The sequence below is a fragment of the Epinephelus fuscoguttatus genome, linkage group LG23, assembly GCF_011397635.1.
Source record: "Epinephelus fuscoguttatus linkage group LG23, E.fuscoguttatus.final_Chr_v1".
NCBI classification, from domain to species: domain Eukaryota; kingdom Metazoa; phylum Chordata; class Actinopteri; order Perciformes; family Serranidae; genus Epinephelus; species Epinephelus fuscoguttatus.
In genome coordinates this window covers 21666934-21682018 of record NC_064774.1, presented here as the reverse complement: position 1 = coordinate 21682018, position 15085 = coordinate 21666934, and the positions used below count along the sequence as shown (strand labels likewise).

Here is a 15085-nt window from a genome sequence, read left to right as displayed (position 1 = left end):
TTTCTTTCTCTCTGTATCCCTTTGGAGAGAATGGGGAAAGCTGGCAAAGCAAAACAAAATGTCCTTGTGTTGTCTCCAAGGCGATAGTGCCTGCAGACTGTGGCTGCTGTCTGCTGCTGGCTTTCCTTTTTTTTGTGTGTGTTCATCTCATGGAAAAGATATACAAGTTTGCTCAAGGACACTTTCTTCTTTTCCACTCTTGCTCTCTGTCTCTTGTGTGTGTCTTTGTGGGCGTATTTAACATGCTGCGTGTTGAAAAATAATTCAACAGTGGGCTCAACGGGATCATCTGAAAGTATGGAATTACATTCTAGACATGGCTCCCAGTGACTTTGAATTAACCTCCTGCTGTGATGGCGATTTCCTCGAGCCATATTCCTCTGTACTGTCATATTATCTCCAGTAGTAAAGACGGTGATATAACTTTTATTATTATTATTTAAAAGGGATCGGTAAACTACATTGATCTTACTGTCTTTAAAAGTGAGGGACAAGGATAGCTGGATGCTTGACTTACAAAACAGTATGTTTAGGTATGTTTGGTAGCATAAGCCAACATTAGCCACTATTTGCTATTGGTCATACCAGACCCCTGAATACTGAACTGAGCAATAGTGATGAATACACTGAACAAGAAGTGAAACAGAGTCATTGTTTTCAGTCACAACTTAGTCTCAAGTCTGTGTTCTCAAGTCACAAGTCCTGATTTTTGGAAGTTGTTATGTCTCTGTATGCAGTTTTTAAACCACACTACAATTAGTTTTTTGTTGACCAAATTAAATTATCTTTGGTATAATTTTTTCTAGCTTGCGCTCAGTAACATTAGTTCTTTATGAATCCCTCCTTCAACGTATGGATACTGTTGGATTGGCTCAAACAAAGTGGATCTGAGGAATTGGGAAGTGTCAGCTTGTTGGGAATGAATAGCGTTGGTGTTAGTTGATCAGGAAGTGATGGAAAATAAATGTATACGTGGTGCATTGTTTAAATAACGTACATTTTAATCCATAGGCTTGGGGGCTGGTATCAAGTATTTTCAGTCAAGAGGTTCAAGTCCATATGAAGTCAAGAGTCATTGGTGTTAAAATCCCAGTCGAGTTCCAAGTCTTTGAATTTTTTAAGTCGGTTCTAAAGTCATCAAATTTGTGGCTCAAATCTGATTTGAGTCCAAGTCATGTTACTATAGTATGAATATATCTTTTCATAGGTGCAAGGAAGAACATAGTATTTTGTCTTGAACATGTTTCACGTTAAATCTATTCAGCTAATGAGTGAAACTGCGATTTTTGCTTGAAATGTTTTAAAGCAGTTGTGCCAAACTCATTATAGTTTACGGGCCACTTACAGTCTGATTTGAGCGCAGGTAAGCCAGACCAGTGAAACCATTGCAAAATATCCTAAAATAACAAACACCTCCAAATTTAAAAACGCTAATCCATTTACAAAACAGATGACAAACAGCCTGTGATGTCTTCAGAAGAATAAATGCAATTACAACATTTCTCAGTTTTTCCACATTTACTCAGTCTACTAGTCACTTTTATTACATGTGCATTTTTCTATACATTTTCCCTCCTGTGTAGTCATCCCAACATCACCACACCAAACTAAAGTGAAAGAAAGAACTGTATTCTGGTTGGAGTGGGAAAGCCTCTGATGCAGGATTTTAAAGTACATGAAGAAAGCTACTCAATGTTTAGTGCATCACTGTTAAGTGTGCAAACTCATCCAGTAGGCCAGATTGGACCCTTTGGCGGGCTGGTTCTGGCCCCTGAGTCATATGTTTGACACCCCTGCTTTAAAGCCTAATATATATCTGTCTTATTTATTATCATGGCTCCCCATAAAACTATGGTTAAAGCATCACATATCCCTGTACAGCACTGATACTTAACTCATGGCCTTCGGGCCACATCTGGGCCACAATAGGGTGCTGGGTGGCCCGCCTACCAATTATGATATCTAATTCACAATGAAAATAAATTAATTCACACTGGAATTTTTTTGTACTATGTATGTAAATAAGGTAACAAAGTACATGGAAAATCATCAAAATAGAGCATGTTTGTCAAAAAAAAAGGTGCCCTGGAAGGATCCCTGGACCCCAGATGGAGGTCCAAGCTATCTAGAAATGCCCCTGCTTACACCTGACCTGTGCAGGGCTGCTGCAATGAGATTTTCCTCTTTGCAGAGATCAGTGAGGACATCCATTATATGTACTGATTAATATTATCATTATTTTTTTTCCATTAACTGGCTCTTGATCTTCCTTTCATTTTGCAAATGTGGCTCCACGGCAAAGCAAGTCGAGTATTGCTGCTGTAGAGTTTACTGACTTACATCAGTCTGCATTTTGGGAGCAGCTAGAGCAACATATTCCCTCAGCAAAAATCTGTCACAGTCAGAATCGCTCCTCTATCAGTCATCCTGACCAGTACAATGATTCCCTTATCCTAATAGGCCCATCTGCACACCTTTTTAGCCACTAGCTTATCTGAGCCTGTGCACGGTGACCTTTACTGACCTCAATATGAGCAGTGAATTTCCACAATCAGATTTCTATGAGGTACTCTAATGGTGCTATATGCAGTTTAAGCACCACCAGCACATTTCAATTAAACTTAAATTGATGCCACTTCCCTTTACCAAGAGTTGGTGTAACATATTTGAGGTTATCAACACTTCTCCTCAAATACAAATGCATAAATAAGGTCTTTCAGGAATAATCAAATAAATAGTCTGGCATCATTGAAGATATTTCACCACCCTATTTTCATGATCCCTGCAGCCGAAGGATCCACTGGGCTGCCGTGGCGCAGATTGATGGTGATGTCTCATAGTGGTTATAGAATGTAAATGGTGATGTCTCTGTGGCTGATGGAAATGTTAAATACCTATTTAAGCATTCATGTGATTTTTTTAAAGCCCTGTTGATGGGTGTGATGTCAGTTTATGTTGGTTGATGTGTGGCTGCCAGTGTGTGAGCATGCGATTATACTTTTGTGCTGGCTCGCTCAAACACTTGCATACCCGTGTAATAGCATCTTTTCCAAGTTTTTGTGTTTTCCATTTAACATTTAAGGCTGTATACTTTGATGATTTGTTTTTACTTTCGTGTCTGTGAGAGATATTTTGAAGTTATGTAACCTGTGTTATTAGGCAGTTGGGAGTAAAAAGGGCTCTGCATGCCTTTAGTTCACATTGCAATTCAATGAGATTCTTGTTATAGTTCCACTTTACTGATGGAGTGCCTCCACAGGAGTGCCCAAGATACCTGCGGATGTTAAAAAAACACAACAAACTCTTTCGTTAGCGAGAGAAAACAAATACTCAATCAGCCTAGAACTCTTGCTGTGGCAGCAACCTATTTAATCAACCTTGGCTGTCGCTGAATGCTGTTGAGTGTTAAATGCATTGACTGCTGATAGTGGCCTGGTTTGTGTCATTACAGCCTCCAGGAGTCTCTGCGATTTCCAAACAGTGGTGTCTAATTTATGCTGTCTTATTTCGCCACTCTCAAATTCACCATACAGAGAAATCGTCCTATTGCAAATTGAATCCCGCTGAACTGGATTTCAGCAGCGATGTCTGTTATCTAAGCTCTCTGGATGTGTGATGTCCATTACACCTGCCAACCTAAAATCGACCCTCATTAAATTTTGTTTTGCTCCCCTTTCATACAAAGATTGGGACCATTTGTCACTTCTGTCATTTTGATTGTATCTCTGCATTAGACAGAAAAAAACGCCTTGCCCAAATTGCATTTTTGCAAAGGCCCAGATTGTGTGTGTCTGTGAGAAAGTCTTCTCTCATGGGAACTTATTTAACGGGTCCACAGCAAGCTTCCTTCTTCCAAACCACACACAGTAATAAGATCATGACATATAGAAATGTCAGTATTGCATATTAAAGAATCTTTGTGCAGAAATAATGCAAATGCATAATGAGCAACATAGTACAATGCTACTAAATAATGATACTCCATAGGACGGAGTTTTATAGAAAAAGCCTGGCTGCTTCCCATTTTACAAAGATAAATTATGAAGTATGACCTCTCAGTGTGTCCTCTGACCCTCTGTGGCTTAACCAAGTCCACACATTCAAAGAAAAGCTTGTCGCTAAATTAATTTGGGGCTCCTATTTCCCAATCAGATACACGGAGGAAGGAATATAAAGGGGACAGAGTGGATGAGTAGGTCGGATGATTGATGACAGGCAGTCAAGGAGGTTTATATGAATTGGAGTTGGAAGAGGGTTACTGAGCCAGTGTATGGGTGCATCTCGGTGTGCATGTGTGTTGGTGTTATGATAGCCCTTGTCCCCAACAGCTCAGGTAAACAGCGTCATTAGCAAGCACCTCCTGGAATGTAACCACAGGGAGGACTCGCATCCAGGCAATAGGTATTTCAGTTTGTCCCGGCTGACCCAGAAATAGCATGTAGCTCCAGCACCAGCACCCAGCTATTGATTCACAGATATGTGCCCTCTTCAAGAGCAACATTTAGTCTGCACAGCTGTGTGTATGCATGGTGTGTGTAGCTTTGCTAGCGGGGGTCCAGACGTAGACACCATGCATGCCCATGCAAGTCACACCTGCCAGTTCCAATTGATCCTCTCTGAACTATCTTCTCTTAAACTGACAAATGGAAAAGAGGGAAGAATAGACACCCCCCCCCCCCCCCCCCGCGTAGACTGTCTTTTTTTTTCACTGGCACCAAAATAAATTTCCCTCTCAGACTTTAATGAAGTGTGACTGAAAAGAGAAAGACATTTACTCTCAATCTTTTTCAAACTCTGAGGATCTGTCAGTTCACTTTGTTCCTTCTTTCTCTTTCTATTTACCAGAAACGTCCTCCTCTGTAATGGTGTACATGGACACAACGACCATGACAACGAGGACCACCACTCGACCAACCACTGTTACCTTGACAACCACAACAGCAAGGACTACCACGACCAAGATGCCCGCCACAACAACTGCAATGGCCCAGTGGCCGCGGACCACATCCACATTGGTGGCCCCTGTCCATACTCTGGTGGAGGGTTTGGTCCCAGGGGACGACGACAACAACGATGACAGGGCGCCGCCTTCCTCCAAGCTTCCCAACATAAGGGTGGAGTACTGCAATCCCCTAGTGATGATGGACATCTCCTGGCCCAAGACCAGGCAGGGTGTGGTGACCAAGATGCCCTGTCCACCTGGAACCATAGGTAATGGATATTTTTATAATGTCAGATATTGGAAAAGGAATTCTACAATAGCTTCATACAACTTGAGTCTTGTTTAGTCCAGGCCATCATTGCTTCAGGTAGTAACCAAAGTAATTTGGGAACACAGACATTACTCAAGTTGATGAGACGAGGAACATGAGCAGTCAGAGCATCATCAAGTTTTAAACAAACCATCAGGTTATTACCTCAGCCAAGGAAGTCATGTTTTGCCTTTTGTGTATCTTTGTCAGCAAGATTACAAAAAAAAAAAAAAAAAAACCCGCTGACTGATTTTTAGGAAACTTGGTGAAAGATTGTACCATGGGCAAAGGAAGAACCGATCACATTTTGGAGTAGCTCCAAACCACCGGTCGAATACACAGTTATTTTTCACATTTGTCGAGATAGGGCACTTGGCCTTGATAGAATAAATGGTATATGTCTTTAAATCCATCACATTGTAGTAAAATTCAGTAGTAACAAAACAGCTAATTGTAGAAATAAGATCACTCCATATCATGATCCACATTCATAGGTACCAGTAATTTTCATGGGTAGCCTGGACACGTAGTGGTCCTAACTTCATACAGAAAGCACTCGTTTAACAGAATTCTAATAGTCTTGGAAATATATCCAGACGTATCTGTTGCGTGTACACATTTGTATGTCATAGAAGACTGGACTATTGGCCTTGGTGAAGTGCTGTGCTCTCCAAGTGCCCTTCTAATTTAGAAGATAAGATAAGGGTGATCCTTTAATCCATTTGTAGCAACTAATGTGGATCCAAGTCATGAAGGCAGCAGGCTTAAATAAGGTAGCCTGGACATTCCCAAGCTACACCTTCCACCTCTACTTGGGAGATCTCAAGGCATTTTTTGAGTGGATGGATTATGTGCTTTAGCTCTCCAGTTTTCTCTGGATCTATGCATTGGAATATTTAAGTGTGGGCCTTGTTGCCTGATTAGGAAAACTCATTTTAGCCACTTTTATCTAGGATCTCAGTGTTTCAGTCACTGCCCAAAGCTAATTACCATTACTGAGGGCTGGAATGTAGATCTGCTGGCACATTGAGAGTTTTCGCCAGTCAGTTTCTTATTGACTACAACAGTACAGCATTCACATTTATGACAAACACCATATGTCGGTGGATGCAAAATGTGCCTAATATAATCTGTTGGCTTGTTTGAAACTGATCATCTGACTGCCGATGTTCTCTTCCCCACTGGACCTGTTCACTGTCACCCAGATCTCAGCAATTACTTTGGCCAAAACTATAAACCTAAGTTGGTGGTAGCTAGTTGTAATAAAGCAGAATTTACCTTTTACTTTGTCCATGGACTTCTCACTGCATACCTACAATCATATACTCTGTTCATTTGTCTACCACTGATTTCTGTATATGTGCGACTTGTTGGTAGGTCTACCTCTCTACAGTACATGAAGCATCAGTAGAGTATAATGATGTATGACATGACACAGCACTTCAAACAGTCACATTCAGTTAACCTGATTAATCTTCCGAAACCTCAAACATTCCTCTGTTCCACAATGAAAAACTCTGCTCGTGAAATATATATGTTCTGTCTTTTTTGCCTCCACCCTGTGAGGACGTCAATACTCTCGTTAGGAGACAGTCTACTGTCAGGATCTTCGCCTTGATGTTGGTCGCTGGTGTGTGTTTTGTTTATGTTTACACTCCCCCTGCAGCTCTTGTCGTCTCGCTTCCTGTCCTCCCTCCCTCCGTCTTTATTCCTGACTCACTGATGCAAAGCTAAAGATAGCTTAGCCTCGCATCTGTATGGAAACTAGTGACTAGTACACAGCACACCCATATTTATTTCCTGTCTCTCAGGATACAATCGGTGTAATTAATTAGTGGCTAAACACATTTGTGTTAGGCACTTTGAAAGGGCTGTTGAGTTTTGTTTATCAGACATCAGACCATTTGTTTCTGCATATGTTGTTCCAGTTCTGTCTTTGTATCAATACTAAGAGAATCAAGTCAAGTGTGCATTAAGATAAAATCAGTGTTGGCTGCTTTGGATATACAAGCTTTACCTCAGAAAGTAAGAGTAAATAAGTGCTGATTAAGCAGTGGTTCATATTCTAATGACCTGACCACTGAGCGCAAATACTTTATAAAGTAAACATTCTGATGTTATAAGGTTGGGAGATGAATTGTTCGGGAAGAATAAAAATTTAAACTTAACCGATAGGTAACCTAGAAACCTTGATATTGTAGGTTTCTGCTGTCAGACAGTATTATTCCATAAATAAAGCAACTCAGTGGTAGTTATACATAATTCAACCCCAAAGAAGAGGTAATGCAAATCAGATATGTTAAAATTGCAAAATGTGCCTTTGTCAAAGAATTTTCTGAAACTTCCCTTTCGTGACTTTTTTTTATAGAGCCAGTCACCCTAGATTGGGGAGTGACATCATAGCCGCAAATCTGGCTCGAAGCCTAAAAAAGTCTGTTCATTTCATCAATCAGCACACAGACTGAGACACACACACACATACATACAGGCTTCATTAATGGGCAACACTGGCACCCGTCGAGACCTCACTAACAGCCGTCATATGGCAAGATAAGAGGAGCACATACCCCACCTCCTCTCGGCGCATTCTTCAAAGCCATTGCTCTTCAGACGACACTGCCAAGCAGAACACGACTGTGTGAGCTTCCTCTGCCACTCTTTGAAAGTTCCTCGAGCTCCCCTTCCATCTACCTCACTTCGCTCGCTGTCATTCTGTCTCCCCCAACACCCCTCCGACTCCCTCTCTCACTACTTACCTCTTTCATGCTCCTTCTTCTGCCTCTCTATATAGGAGGAAATACAGAGTCCCTTATCTTATAAACCCATCAAACACAAGGCTGTCCAAGGTGGACTGGAGAAGGAAATTATATGTCAATCAAAATTTATATCTGCTAATGCTGGCCGTCTCACCCTCCAACACACCCTCCCTTTAAGTACAAGCAAGGGCAATTTAATGTCAGCATGTAGCCCTGCTGATGTCAGCTCGGGAAAATATAGATGCAAGTTATCAAAGGTATGTGGAAGAACAAGAAAATGTTTGTTCTTGAATACATCGTATCCAATAAATTCATTGCAAAACTAAAGAAGTGCTCTCAGTGGAGTCCAGATCTCTGCTAGTCAGCTGTCAGGGCTGATCACGGCTTCTTTAGACAATACACAGAGTGCAGCTATGCATGATGGAATAGTAATTTCTGGCTCCCTTGCAGTTAAGATGGCAGCAAAAATACAAAACATTCAGGGGGTTTTTGTTTTGTTTTTTCGTCTTGTATCATGCCTAACTCTAGTGGATTACAACATCGGGTATGGAATTAATCTGCAGATTCTCTGGTTCAAAATGAGACCAAACTTTGTTATGGATGTCAGTTCTTGAGCCTTGAGGAAGACTAAAATAAGGCCTGCAACAGATGATAAGGTTTCTTGTTTTTAGCCTGGGCCCTTTCCAGAAACGCCTTTTGCTCTATGCTACGTGATTTTGTTGAGGACTTGTGAACCCTACTGGTTGGCTAAGAGGAGTGAGGAGTCAATAACATTATTAAACAGTCAGTAAAACAGATTTTTTAACAATTGTGAATAATCTCAACTATGAGAGGTCCTTGACTTGTAAAGTCATATATGTGGACACAAAATATTAGGCTGCTTGGTTTAGTAGTTTGCTAGATTAGCTGTGAATAGACAGATATGCACACAACCAAACCCATGATCTCCTCCAGGCTTATACCTGGCGGAATTAGTCACAGATGCCCACAAAAACTGCCAATTTTTACTGCATATCCCTTGATTGAGCATGTCTGGGCAATGTATCAATGTTGTATTGATACGGTGATGCAAGACGAAGTAATATAGTACTTGGTGTTTTGTCCTGGTTTTAAAGGCTGACTTAGAGTGAAGTGATCTAATTTTCTGAACTTACCATACTGTTGTGGGTTTTCTTTTTTTTTTTTGTCTTCACCCACTTAGTCATTACATCAACATTACAGATCATTGTGTGTCATGCCATTGTGTAAGCACCAATAGTCCACCTTATGATCACTATCAAGATATTTGGTCAAAAATATCCTGATATTTGATTATCTCCATATCGCCCAGCCCTGGCATATTTAACTTATAAAAAAAGACTGGAAGTAGGTATAGAAGGGTCAGAGAGCCTCAACAGATGATGGTCACACTGTTTAATTTTACCTAATATTTGGAGGTATATTTGTACTGAAGCCCAGATGGAACGTTGTCAGACAGTCACACCCCACACCACATATCTGTCAGCGGAGACAGTTTTCACAAACCAGCTTAATTGACCTTTCGTGATGAATTCAGCTATGGCAGATTTAATTGGCACCTATTTTGGTGTATTTTTCTCATGCAGGAGTTGAACTGTCACACATGCAGACACTGTCTGACTTTTAATGATTAAATGCAGACGCCGTCTGGGCGAGCTCGGCTGGTCTCAAGTGAAGCAACTTCATTTCAGTCAGTATAAGATAAAACCATCCAATTACATTTTGCTACATCCATTAATTTAATCACTTAAGAATTGTGTTTCTTTGGGACGTTGCAGTTTTATTTGGACAAGTTTTTGCAAATAAGAAAAGTGCTTGACATCAGGAAGAATTGGGCATTAGTTGACAAGACAAAGCATTGTGCAGACCATCACTCGATAATGGGAAAAGGAAGCAAGAAAAATGAGAAAATGTGGGTTTGCTTGATTGTCTCCCAAGAGATCGCTCAGAAACACACACACACACACGTACACATAGACAGATGAGTTACAAAACACGTGTCACTGTAGCTGCTGTTTATTTTGCTGTCATGGTTGTGCCTCTTGATCTAATGAATTTGATGTCATTGTTCTCACTAAGCCACTGTCTCCTCTCTCTCTCTAGGCGTGGCATCATACATGTGTGTTGGTCCAGAGGGATACTGGGACCCCCAGGGACCTGACTTTAGCAACTGCACCTCCCCTTGGGTCAATCTCATCAGCCAGAAGGTAACAAGCTGCAGAGAGTGTGCCCCTTAAAGGTGCAAATTTAAGATACGGACAGACTTTTAGTTTCATACATAAAAAATGGCGACATGATGGTGCAGTGGTTAGCAGTGGTTGCATGTTCTCCCTGTGTCAGTGTGGGTTTTCTCCGGGTACTCCGGCTTCCTCCCACAGTCCAAAGACATGCAAGCTAGGTTAATTGGTGACTCTAAATTTCCCATAGGTGTGAATGTGAGCGTGAATGGTTTTTTCTGTCTCTATGTGTCAGCCCAGCGATAGTATGGCAACTTGTCCAGGGCCCGCCTCTTGATCCACTTCTCCCCCAGTGTCAGCTGGGATAGGCTCCAGCCCCCCCGCAACCCCTAACAGGGATAAGTGGTTACAGAATATGGATTAATTAACTAAAAAATGAACTAACATTAACAAGGCGCGAGGAAGTAATAGTTTTGACATGAAGTCAAATACATCAATGTACTGTGCTGTGAAGATAACTACTGAAATGAGCATGCTAACCAGCTAGCCCAGGACTGTCCTGTCTTGTAGTACCACTTACCTCAAGAGGTGATAGGGAGTATCTGTAGCGTCCAGTCTGCCCTCAGTCCAACGTGAGAGGAAGATAGGTCAAGTCCAGTGTAAGTTGTTGTTGTTTAGTGATTTTTTATGTCCTCAACTTTGTCTTTCATAATTGATAATCCAACAATCAGACAATTCAAGGTCCGTATTCCATGCTACTGATGTGGTTAGGTCAGCCATTTCAGGCTGGTATACAGCTAAGCTAAGCTAGCTAGGCTAAGATAGCTTGCAGGTTTACCATTTGTCGCTTGTTCAAGTCCGTAATCTTAAAATTGTTGTCTCAGCCCAGGCATGGTCAAAGCAAAAATATGTCCAGAGCTATTTATTCGGAAGTCTCAAACCCAAAATCCACAGTACACCAAGAGACACAAGAAGCACAGACAGAGCAACTAATGGCAACACACTATACTGAAGAACATTCAAAATGCTGTCCATATAATGTCTTGATGTGACTATTTTTTGTTGTTACTATGGTCCTACTAAAACTGCCACCTATAAAGATTATAAGATAGCAGTGTTATTTAGACCAACTGTCAGAGTTTCAGCAGTTTGATTGAATTTGGCGTATTCTTGCTCTGATGTTCGTGAGTAGCTTGCAGATAAAATGCTGCCTCCTATTAGTTTTGAGCAATGACTGTCTATAAAGATGGACGGCATGACAGCTTCCTGAAAGTGAAGCCAAAACACTTTGATCGCCCCCTGGTGGCTGATTGCAGTACAGGCAGATAGAAGACTCGCAACACTGCAGCTCCCGGTAGAAGAATTCTTTTATTAAGTGACTACATAATAACTAAAGATTACATAATAGATAAAGACCAGAAACAAATTTGTTTCTGGTCTTTATCTATTATGTAATCAGTGGTGCTGGTCGCAGTTGGGTTGGGCAGGTTTATGGTTGGGAACTCAGATTGCTACTGTGCAGAGTCTGGATCTTTTTGGGATATTTTGGCTTCATTTATATATATTGTGAGGAAGTGGAGACGCTTTGTTTTATATAAAATCTATGGTCTAACCTCGCAGTATATTTGTTTGGCAAGTGCTTTTTGTCAAGAATCATCACACATTTCTCCTCAAAAAACAACCATAGAACAATGCCTAAAGATAGCTTGAAGGATTTGGCGCTGAGTTTAAATGTCATATTGATGTGTCAATATGTTCAAGAGAGGTTTTTAACAGAACTTCGGCTTTTTGGCTTGTTCTAAATAACATTTGCCACAGCTCACAAGGCAAATCAAGGGTGTGTGTATCACTTGTACTCACAGGGGTTTTCTCTTTTGTTCTATGTCTCTTCTTAACTAGTCAATTAATGTCTTGGATTAGCCATAGGGTTCACTTAATAGAAGGGTTATCCTTGTGTGTATGTGTGTGTTTGGCGTGGGTGGTTGGATGGGGGCACAGTGAAAACCAGTCGCACAGCACCACAGTCTAATGGACTGCTGCGGGTAATCCAGACCACTTTCTGTCCCTCCAATACAGCAGATATTTGCATTCCATACTTCTCAAGCACAAACGATTTGTATCTCCTCCTCTAAGGGCAAGTTATTATGCAAAAGCCCACATAAAGCTTCCTATGTTTAAATCTGTAATAGAATCAAATCAAAAGAGGAGAAGGTTACGGCAAGTGAGGATCAGGGTTCCAGGTTATGAATTGCAGGCAATGTTGAAAATGTTCTCCCTTAAACTCATAGGGCCCTGAGGCGTGCATGTTATAACACTTATGATCTACTCAACGGCACAAAGCTCGGCCCATTAAACAAACGGCAGTTTGCAGATATGGATGGAGAATGGCTGTTGGGGAACAAAATAGAAGGCAGAGAAATTATCAGGTGCATTTCTGTGCAGCACAGCACCATTTGAGCGGTGCAATAAAGCTCCACTACAGGCTGCTGTTTGGAGAAATTAACTAGAGCTATGTGTCTCTGAACTTGCTACAGAGGCTGTTCTGCTACGTTGTTGTGTGGATTCAACAGTAACTGATGTGGAATATTGCTTGGTAAAATCAACAGAAAGAAGTGACGATCAAGTAGTGCGTGAGTTTTTAACGAAAAAGTTTTTTTTTTTTTTTTAAAGCAAATCACACTTTAGCAGTGTGCCTGTCGCTGTGGAGACAAGGAGACTTTAATGAAGATCAACATGTCAGAGATCTCGAATGCCCATCTGGCACTTCGTTATTTTATATCTAGGGCCATTGTCCTGTATGTGGCACTGCTCATTACCAGATGGTTCAGGCGACAAAATGAGAAGGGAAGATGTGGAGAATAAAAACAGAAGGAAATGGCATCAGATGAACAGAAAAAAAACAAAGAGAGAGAGAGAAACAGGGCTATTTACCTTGCATCCCCAGCTCCCCTCATTAAGAGACAAGAGCAGGGAGGGAAAAGAGGAAAACATCTTCCAAAGACGCGTTCCCCTGCATACACCTCTGTGAAGACCAATTTAAGCAGCATAATTGGCTTGACTAATAAACTCACAGGCGATGATAGCAGGTGATGGCACAGTAAATCAGTACGGGCCTGTTTTAGTGTGTGTCACTGCGGTTTTGAGGCTCATCTCACTGCACCTCATCTATTAGTAAAAAGCTTGAAGGTAACTGACCCTTGAAAGACAACATCAGCAGGGTGTTCTGCATTTAGTCAAGCTGACTGCACATTCAAGTCATTTACTGTTCAATATCTAGAACAATTATCACATAACATTTGTGTTACAGTTGTAGATTCACTGTAGATACAGGTGCAACATGTAAAAACGTTCGATCTGAGTCACATCAGTGTTATTGGTTGATTTTTAAATGACTTTCATGTCTGTTCTTTTCCAATTGAAGTCTTCTATTTCCAAATAAACATTTCGGATAATTTGGAAGAAAAAATGGCACTGCACTGAAAAGAATTAATTTAGTTCTTGGATAAGGCCCATTTATTTACATGTCTGGCGAATAGAGACTCCAAAATTAAAGGTAGGTAATGGTTAACATCAAGGGGCCGCTCTTCACATTACTGGGTAGAGACGCACACTCTTAATTTTTAAAAACCGGAATAAATAGCTGTGCAAAGAGCAAAGTTTGTGAGCAGACTTTTCAGGATTTGTGGTGAGCCTCATTAGCCAATAAACAGATGCCTCCATAGCTCACCAGTTAGATATTAGAAAATTTATCCTGTGAAAGAAACTTCCCTGCTATTGTAGGTGCTGCACTATTTTTCTGAGACCTCATGGTTCAGAAGCAGTTGTCCAATAAATGTCCCATTGGACGGAAAGGCCATTCCAAAAACAAAGGGCCGTGTCTTTGAAAATACCCCACACACTGTCCTAAGCAGAAGCACATGGCTAAGATATATGCAGAATGATGTCATCAGACCTTCCTACTATGGCAGTGCTTACCAACTGGTGGGTCGCAGTCAAAAAGTGGGTCACAGGTTCACTCTGAATGGACCGCAAGTGACTTGCAAACGTGTCAAGTTTGTAAGAAACACACTTTATTTTGAGGTAAAGTGAACTTGCAGCCGGAGGTTTTATTTTGAAGTGCCGTTTCCTGCTGCAAACTAGCTCAATGACATGGCCAAACGAGTATGACGTTGAATTTGGGAACCCCTGTACTTTGGCATAGGCCCTACTCTGCCCTTACCCCAATAGTCTTATTGTGACCCTATACAATCTCACTCCTTATACCTAGACCTAATCAACCCAACCAACCAAGGTAACAGGTACTTGCCAATCAGAGTCAGAGTTACCATATTTGGCAAGTTCGATGACTTATTCTGCGTAATAATTAACCATGTGCTTCTGTTGAGGAGAGTGCCTTTGGTTGTTGGACCAATGGGGTTTTGGTCCGATAGGGCGTTTTTGGGGACTATTGGAGCCTTAGACTTATGAGCCGTCGAAACAATGGGCAGCCCCCCAAATCTATATAAAACATATGACTAATGGATGTGTTTGGCAAATGTAAAGTTATGTCTCTTCACTCTGAATGAGGTTGCTGGAGCATAAATTTCCCCAAATCCAAAAAAGGAGCAGGACAGAGCTTCTTATGATAGCCCCGTCACAGTAAGAAAATACTACACAATGGATTTGCAGCCCATTTTCGTTTTGTGCCTTTTTACACAACCTATACAACCACAGACTAAAGGAGTGAGCTAATCATGTGCTCCTTAACCTTGGACATATTGCTCGCTCACTACTGGAGGTAGTCGCCCAGCATGCTAATGATTACAGTTTAAGTTAAAGTGGATAAACACACTCTTTCATCTATTACATGTTTTCCTCCTCTGGTTTTTGGTTTTGGAAAAAT

At 41.1% G+C, this 15085-nt stretch overlaps 1 protein-coding gene across 4 annotated transcripts in view; it reads left to right on the top strand.

Annotated features, from left to right (window-relative positions):
* LOC125883407 (adhesion G protein-coupled receptor L3-like) overlaps positions 1 to 15085 on the top strand; it is a 277555-nt gene that overhangs the window by 184559 nt on the left and 77911 nt on the right. For all 4 annotated transcript variants that reach the window (XM_049567671.1, XM_049567670.1, XM_049567668.1 and 1 more), the window contains exons 7-8: positions 4846 to 5211; positions 10130 to 10233. In XM_049567671.1, the coding sequence (XP_049423628.1) occupies positions 4846 to 5211; positions 10130 to 10233 (470 nt within the window). The remainder of the gene's footprint in view (positions 1 to 4845; positions 5212 to 10129; positions 10234 to 15085) is intronic.